Consider the following 9,253-nt stretch of genomic DNA (forward strand, 5'->3'; position numbering starts at 1 on the left):
CGAGACCTCGAGAGGAAGAACACCCCAAGGATAGAACAGATCAGGGGATGTATGGATTGAATTAACCAAAGAAAGTCTCGGACCTACCGGGAAGTTTTAGCATGAAAGAAAGCCGCGACCGGCAGGAACAGTTGAGTGTATATGTAATAGCGACGCGAACATATTGACCAAAATTTGAAAGGTACGTTAGGTTCTTTAGCTACAGAACACAATTAAGTGTATTCTTGCTTTGAAAATGTACATGTATACATTTTCATTACTGAATTTTATAAATCTATTACAATAATTATCTATACAACTATACAAGTGATTAACATACAAATTAGCAGGAGGAGCTTTAAATACTAAATTTGTGACATATATATATAACAACTTCAACTGATCGAGTTGCAAGTACATCAATCGCTTACAATGGAATTGGGAAACGAATTCCATACTTTTATTCGTGATAATAAAACAAGTATTAGATACATGATACATCACAATGTGTTCTAAATTATACAATTAAGGAGGAACACAGTTAACGCATGTGTAATTAAGATCATGTAAACATATGATTCGCTATTGCGTTCTCCATAATTAGGATGTTCGAAATCAAGTCATTCTGGTACAAGGGTGAAGTTGAAGTCATTGCAAGAGGTTCCTCGAGATAACAACGATGAGCTAAAACCCAATCTTTGCTTCTTTAGATCGAAAAACAGGAAATTATTCTCCATCTGATACGTCCCGATCACAATTGCATTTTTTACTGACCCGCCATCGATTAATGCAAGACACGTGACACCATTCCCAACGTCCTTTAACAAGTTGCCTTCAGACATGGTCCATATTGCCCCACCATCCATTTCAAGATCAACATCGGGAAGACGATACGAAGTACGGGAACCAGGTCCACTAGCTCTAAAACAGAGGCCAAAAGGTTTAACTGCATTTACTCGTGGAAAGTTTTTAGTAGCTTCGGATACGATTTCAATAAGTGCTTTATAGATATCACTTCTAAGTGCGGTGTAAGGCTTAAGAGTACTAAGTCCCACCGGACTACCTTTCGATAAGGGTAGAGGAATTTTTATTCCTTGCACTAAAACTCGATTGAGTTTAATGATATATCCGAACGATTTGGAAGTCTTTCTTATCATCGGAGTATACGAAAGAAATTTTCTAAGATCATGATTTGGAAACGAAGTAAAATAAAAAGGCCAGTCGCCTAAAAAGGTTACCCCGGGTTTCAAAGGGGAGCTAGGTAGACAAAGCGCGAATTTATCAGCTTGGTTCGGATTATAAGCTTGACGAGGAAATGATAATGCAGACCATGAAAAGGATGCAATGGCGTGCACACTTTTGGGAAACGATCTCAAAAAGGAGTGAGGTGCACACGATAATACGAATGGTGTTCCGAAGGGGAAATTCGGGTACTGACTAGGGTTTCTCCCATTGGTTACGTACATAGTCACCAAATCCGTAGTTAGTTGTGATAATTTACAAGATCTTGTGACGGGATTTAAATGAGTGACGGCGCATATATTGCAACCGTACTTGGACTTGATATTGAGAGAAGGACATGCAGGATTATTGACATATTTTCGGGCTTCTTTGCACAAAGTGTTGTCACATCTTAAGGGAGACCCACATCCCTCTACAAAGCCACACTCTAACTGATTTCGATGCATAACACAATCTTTCCAAGTGAAAGGAGCGTCGAGGTCGATAAGATAATATAAGAGATTGAATATTGTGAATGAGAACTTGTTATTAATTCATACGTACACTTTACAATATATAGTACAGACTGTATTCAAATGTACAACTAACTAACTAGATATTAGGTACATAGTTATGATACAATATAGACCAAGTTATGTGGAAGTTGGTTAGTCAACAGAGACTAATGTGTACGATTAGGATGGTGTGCTGATATGCCCCCGCAAGACGGGTGTTCCGTTAGTAACTCCGATCTTGGAACGACAATTGATAAACGGGAGTCGCGAGAGTGGTTTGGTAAGAGTGTCAGCTAGCTGATCTTTGCTGCTGATGTGTTGAACGCGAAGCGTGCCATCGTTTATCTTTTCACGAACGAAATGATAGTCTAGGGCAATATGCTTCATGCGACTATGAAAAACTGGGTTTGCACAAAGATACGTTGCCCCGATGTTGTCGCAATAGAGAATTGTAGGAGTAGCAGCTGAAATGCCGAGTTCAACTAGTAGATTTTTCATCCATAGGAGTTCAGACGTGGCGTTGGCCACAACTTTATACTCAGCTTCGGTCGATGAGCGGGAAACTGACTTTTGGCGTGCAGATTTCCACGAGACAACGTTGCCTCCAAGATAAATGATGTAACCTGTAGTGGAGCGTCCGAAGTCTTTAGTTCCACAACAATCCGAGTCACTAAACGCGTTCAAGACTAAATTCTGGTTGTGTTTCAAATAAAGACCATGATAGAGTGTGCCTTTTAGATATCTTAAAAGGCGTTTAAGAGCTTGCCAGTGTAAGTTCGAAGGGTTATGCATAAACTGAGACAGTTTGTTCATAGCGAAGGATATATCTGGCCGAGTCATGGCGAGATATTGTAACTGGCCTACTGTCTTGCGAAAGGCAGGTGCATCAAATGTATTATCAGAGTCATTAACAGTGAGTAAAGTTGAACTACACATTGGCGTGGAAACTGGCTTTGCTCTATCCATATCGTGACTGAGAAGTATATCTTGAATGTGTTTTTGTTGCGAGAGAAACAGCCCTCCAGATGTGGGAACAACCTCAACCCCAAGGAAATGATGTAGATCACCTAAGTCTTTTAAAGCAAATTTATCATGTAGCTGTTGGACAAATTTGGTGATGAAGCGCGAGTTATTTCCAGTGAGTATGATATCGTCGACATACACAAGGAAAAATACAGTGATGTCCCCATCTTTATAGATGAATAACGAGGTGTCAGCTATCGAATTTTTGAACCCGACCGATAGCAAAATTTTTTTAAGTTCCATGTACCAGGCGCGTGGGGCCTGCTTCAATCCGTAAATGGCTTTGCGCAACTTGCAGACATGGGTAGGGTATTGAGGATGAATGAAACCAGCGGGTTGAGACATAAACACTTCCTCCGTGATTCGACCATTTAGAAAGGCGTTATTGATATCAAGTTGACGAAGTGGCCAACCATTTGATAACGCAAGACAGAGAATAACTCGGATCGTGACAGGTTTTATGATCGGACTAAAGGTCTCATTGTAGTCGATGCCGAGACGTTGATGAAAGCCTTTTGCTACGAGTCGGGCTTTGAACTTGTTGATAGATCCATTCGGGTTACGTTGACCCGAAATACCCATTTGTTTCCAAGAATATTCTGATTTGTTCTGGGCACAAGATCCCACGTGTGATTACTCAGGATAGCATTGAATTCACTGGACATTGCTTCACGCCATTCTTTATTTTTAAGAGCTTGAGTAACACATGTAGGTTTAATCGATAGTGGAAGTGGATGAGCAGTGACATGATTGACAAAGGTGGGGTTGTAATATTTGGAGTTTGGTTTGCGGGTTCGAGTAGGACGAGTAGAAGGTGGTGATGGGAGTTGTGGAGTGGTCTGTGAATCAGATGGAGGTGGTGATGTTGTGAATGGGTCTGTCTCAGGTGGATTTGGGTCAGATGTGGGTGTAGTCAGGGAAGAGGCATTAGGTAGGTTAGGATTAGTGGAAAGGGGTAATGTTGAAGGTTCAACAGTAGGTGGATTTGGATCGGTTATGGGTGCATGTGGGGATGAGACAATGGGTATGATAGGATCAGTGGGAAGAGGTAATGTTGAAGTTTCAACGATAGGTGTGGGTACTGTTAGTTCACACGGTTGAACAACAGTAGCAGGTAGTTTGGACTTCAAGCCTGGAAAAGATGAGTAATCCACATTCGAGCTTTTAAGTGGAAAATGTGATTCATGAAATTGTACATGCCTTGATATATAAATTTTGTGAGTCGCCGGGTCATAGCATTTGTAGGCTGATTGTTATAACGAGTACCCGAGAAATACACAAGCAGTAGAACGAGGTTGTAGCTTGGAAGAAGTATAAGGTCGTAACCACGGATAACATAGACACCCAAACACCTTTAGACGATTATAATTGGGGCAACGATTAAACAAAACTTCGAGTGGGGTTTTGTTATTAAGTGTAGGTGTTGGTAATCTGTTAATAAGATAGGTTGCGGTAGTCACTGCATATGTCCAGAAACTCATAGGTAACCCAGCGTGATGTAGTAATGACAGGGCTGTGATGATTAGCATTTGATGTCGTCTTTCTGCCAGGCCGTTGTGCTCGGGTGTGTGCGGAGGAGTCGTGTAATGAGAGATTCCATTAGTGTGACGCCCCGTACAAAACCATCATGTACGAATCATCAACAACAGGTCCATTACACGGTATGATACTACATGCTGTTTTAAAATAAGTTTTGCATTCATGAAAGGATAACGTTTTACAAAAGATAACGTGACACAAAGGTCGTTACAAAGCCATTATTCAAAATAACATAAGTTGCGAATGCAAAATAAAAGTTCCATGATTGAGACATCTCTAAGTAATGCAGCGGAAGTCTAACACAGCGAGTCTGTAACAGCAAGTCTATAACACCAAGACATCAAGTCTAACAGCGGAAGCAACAACGTCTAAGCACTTGAGAAATACACGCTTAAAAGGTTAACATGAATGTTGGTGACCTATAGTTTGTTTGTATTCAGTAATGTAATGTAGACCACGAGATTTCGTATTTAAAACAGTATGAAAAGTATATGCTTATCCGTGGGCACCCGGTAACTAACTTAACGTAATATTACCCCCTAAAAGTACACTTGGCGAGTGCGTCTGTTTACGAAGTATTAAACACCCGTTGAATGCTAGCGCGACTAGCCCGAGTGGGGATGTCAAACCCTATGGATCCATATCTAAGATTTGCTTTCACCGGTTCATAAACCAATGACTAAACGTTACCGAGCTAAGGGGAATCTTTGTGCTGTTATGTCACCCACACATATATAAAGTTTAAGTACTCGTGTCTAGTATGTAAAACATAAAAAGCGCATGTATTCTCAGTCCCAAAAATAGTTAAAGTAAAAAGAGAAGCTATAACTCATAGTGAATAAGCAGTAAAAGTTGATATGAAAAGTATGCAAGTAGTAAGTCGGTCCGAAAGGTCGTCAACCTAAGTCAAAGGTCACTAAGTCAGTATTTTGTCCCAAAAAGTTTAAAAGTGAATAAATTAAGTCTTCAACAAGAATAGAGATCGAACAAAAGGCCGACTTCGGACAGCTGCTACGACCTCTATACAAACCGAAAAGATGCGTGGTCAGTTGCCCCGTATGTGAGTCCTCTAACCGCTGTCCAATTTTCAGATCCTAACTCGATGTCATTTGTTAGTGGCGACGGTTCAAGCGCGAGTAGGTCAGAATTTTCAGCACGTCGTTACAACGGCGTAGTGACTTTCGGAAGGCTATAAATCCTAAACCGTATATCGGATTTAGGCTAGTCCTAAACGAAAAGTCATCTAATCGAAATGAACTATCTGAAAATAAATTTTCCAGAAGTCCTAGGAGTCTGATCAGACCCCGAAAAAAGCAAACAAGTGCTCCAGTGGGTTTCTTGGTGCTTGATGCTCATCACAGTTCTCATCCTTGATGCGTGTAAGCTTCAAGTGTACAACTCTTTGATGTTTTAGCATCACTTTGACCAAGTTTCAACCATCAACACACAATGTCAAGACTAAGCAAGAATACAACTCACTTAAGAGTTTTAGAAGGATGATGAACCAAGGTCACATCATGTTCTTAGTCTTAACACAAATACAAGTTCTATCTACAACTAAAGCTACAAACTTTCATTCAATCAAACAAGTAAGAACATAAATTTGATCAAACAAAGTAATGGAACCCTAAGCTAGAGAGCTTGGATCCTTTTAACAAAAGTTATGAGATTTCAAAGCTAGAAAGCTTGAATCTTTTATGTTCTTGAAGATCTTCAAAGCAAAAGGCTAGATCTTCAAGTTCCATGAAGATCATAAACACAAGTTTTGATCTTTTAACAAAATAAAAGAGATCATAAGTTAGAAAACTTAAATCCAACAAAAGTAATGAAGATACAAAGCTAGAAAGCTTGAATCTTTTATGTTCTTGAAGATCTTTAAAGCATGAAGCTAGATCTTCAAGTTTCATGAAGATCATAAACACAAGTTTTGATCTTTTAACAAAAATAAAGTGATCTTAAACTATAAAGCTTAGATCCGTCAAAGTAATGAAGATTCAAAGCTTGAATCTTTAATGTTCTTGAAGGATTCAAATCAAAGTTTGAATCTACAAGATATAACAAGATCAAAAAGCTAACAAGCTTGATCTTATAAAGATGATGATGATGTCGTGATTTAGAGAAGAAGAAGAAGAAGAAGAAGAAAATTTAAAACTTACACTTTTTAGAGTGAGAAAGACTAGAGAGAAAATTAGAGAGTAAGTGTGTGTAAAATGAGAATGAGATCAAGTGTAAAATGGATGAGAATAGTTTGGTATTTATAGTGGTGGTGAGGGGTGGTAGCCGTGGGGTTTGGGGGGGGGGACAAGGGGGACACCTTTTTGCTTTTTGGTCAGTGGTGGTCTAAAGGTGGTGCTTATTGTTAGGATCCCATGCAACAGTTGTGATAATGGTTAACAAAAATGCTAGTATGTTGGCTCTTATAAATGGGGTTTTGTCCTACATCTTAATGGGTCATAATCCATTTAAAATTGGGCTAATTAAATAGTCCAAGCTAGAGTAGGGTGGGCTAAAGTCCAACAAGGTAGAAAGTCTAACAAGACTAACTAGTGAGCATAAGTAAATTACTAAGCGTAATTAAGCAACCAAAAACCCAAATAATTGTTATTAGGAATTAACAATTAGTATTACGTAGTCGTAATATTCCAATTATGAAAAAAGTTAAACGTGTACCAATACATATAGCTCGTTCTAAACGTCAAATGACACTAACGGTCATAAAGTATTCGGGGATCAAGTTAAGTAACTAAGTACTTAATGACACATTGTATGGTATTAACGAAAGTAATTAACATGAAATAAGATCCCAGAATATAAAATAACACAGTACGTATAAATACGCAGTTTCGTGAAAGTAACAAGCACAAAAGTAAGTCAAAAAAGTCGGGTCGTTACAATTAGTGCTTAAAAATGAGGCAAGGGCGATGTATTCCCCACCATTGTCGGAGTACAAGGCTGTAAGCGATTGTTGACATTGCTTTTCAACAAGTGACTTAAATTGTGGAAAGTTAGTCGATACATCAGATTTCTTGCGTAAAGGATATAACCATATATATTTTGAGAAATGGTCCACGAATGTCACATAATAACGAAATTGATCAAGTGATAATTCCGTTGGTCCCCAAACATCAGAAAACATAAACTCTAGAGGGCGAATACTAGTGATCGATGAATCACCAAATGGCAATTTTTTGCTTTTATTACATAAGCATGAATCACATTGGAAATTGAGAGTAGATGATAACATAGGAGACAATTTTGCCTTACTGAAAACGGACGATAAAACACGAGATGAGGGGTGGCCTAATCGATAATGCCACACTTTATTAACTGTCACTGAATGCATTTGTGGAGATTACTGATTCGGAAGGTGATACAAATCATTTTTGCTTGGTCCCTGAAATAGATGTGCCCCCGTGCTCAAATTCTTCACCAAAAAATGATACGGAAAGAATTCTAGTGAAACGTTATTAGTATGACAAAAGCGTGCAACTGATATAAGATTGGTACGAGAAGTAGGCACACACAATATATCATTCAATTTAAAGAGACACGATTGTGTTTTAATAGTTGTATTTTCGAGGTGGGATATGGGTAAACCTGTTCCGTCCCCAAGAATTACTTCTTCAGGACCACCATATTTCGATAAGGAGTGAAGGTTGGCAGTGTCCTCGGTAACATGGTGAGACGTACCTGTGTCAGGTATCCAATATGGAGATGTCGAGGAGTGAGTGGTGGTAAAATTAGCAACCGGATTGATGTGGTTTTCTTTGAGAAAACAAGCAAGCGTACGACATTCCTGAGTTGAGTGTCCATTTTTTCTACAAAAATTGCAGTGAGCCTCTTTGTTATAAGAGGGAGAGGTACCTGCAAGTGAAGATAATTGTTGTGTATTACAATATGATGACTGCCTACCGCGTAAGTAGGAGCCTTTCTTGGAGGACTGTTGTGACCCATGTTGTGTGTAATTTGATGTGGGAATTACAGTTGAAACTGGTGAAGTTGTTCGTTTTTGTTGCATTTCATGATCAACGAGTTTATTGTTGGAAATTTTGGATAAAACAAATGGGTTTTACCAAATTTTGGACACATATTAATATATGATAACGTAATACATATTAGTAGCTATTTAGTGGATTTTGTAGTCCTTGACGAGGACTTTAAAACGAGCTAAAGTGTGTCCAAAACGGATAAAATGTGAATGAGATATCGAGTCTCAATGTTGTGTGTTTGATGCAAGAATATGGAAATCTAGTATGGAATGTATCTTGTCCCACATAGGAGTGGAGATAGACTTATGAGAGGTATATAAGTTCTTATCTCCAAACATATGTCAAGACCTTATGCCATATTTTACTCTAGCACCTACTCTCGCGCAGGGGGGGTTCAAAAACTTGGGATTTCCTGTAATCCAAAGGGCGTGCCCGCACGACCTGCAGACACGAATGCAGCTCCGAAAACTCGGGCCTGTGCGAGGCCTGTTTTTGAAATCTGATTTATTTTTGCACAACTTGGTTGCCTTATTTTGACTTGGTAAATCAGTCCACAATTGGAGTAGTTAACAGACCACCTTATTTTGACTTGGTAAATCAGTCCACAACTGGAGTAGTTAACAGACCCACATTCACTTGTGGAGTTGTTAGAGATCATGAAGTCATCATCTCCTTTCCAGTTGTAATATACTGTTATAAATTGGTGCCAAGTCTGTACACAACAAATAACCTGCAACACATACGAATCTGAATCCGTTTCAAAGCCTCTGACTTCTTTTCAAGCAAGTGTTCTAAGTCCGGCAGTACGCTGCTTCAAACCGGTGTACCCTGGGAACAGACGACGAATCTGTTTAAGGGAATTGTGTTAAACACAAGCCCGGTTCAATCTTTATTCGGTTTGATCATTTTACGCTTCAGCTTACTTATTGTTATGTTTACTGCATGTTCTTACTATGAATATTATGTTTGTAATATTCTGTTGCAAAT

The 9,253-nt window shown here is 39.0% G+C and overlaps 1 protein-coding gene across 1 annotated transcript; it reads right to left on the reverse strand.

The window, feature by feature from the left end:
* Nucleotides 1–599: 599 nt before the first annotated feature.
* On the reverse strand, nucleotides 600–1,445 carry LOC139901726 (chitinase CLP-like). The gene has a single exon (XM_071884404.1). It carries the CDS (start codon nucleotides 1,443–1,445, stop codon nucleotides 600–602), a length of 846 nt encoding a protein of 281 aa, XP_071740505.1.
* Between the last annotated feature and the right edge of the window lie 7,808 nt (nucleotides 1,446–9,253).

This window comes from Rutidosis leptorrhynchoides, chromosome 3 (assembly GCF_046630445.1).
Source record: "Rutidosis leptorrhynchoides isolate AG116_Rl617_1_P2 chromosome 3, CSIRO_AGI_Rlap_v1, whole genome shotgun sequence".
Lineage (NCBI taxonomy): Eukaryota > Viridiplantae > Streptophyta > Magnoliopsida > Asterales > Asteraceae > Rutidosis > Rutidosis leptorrhynchoides.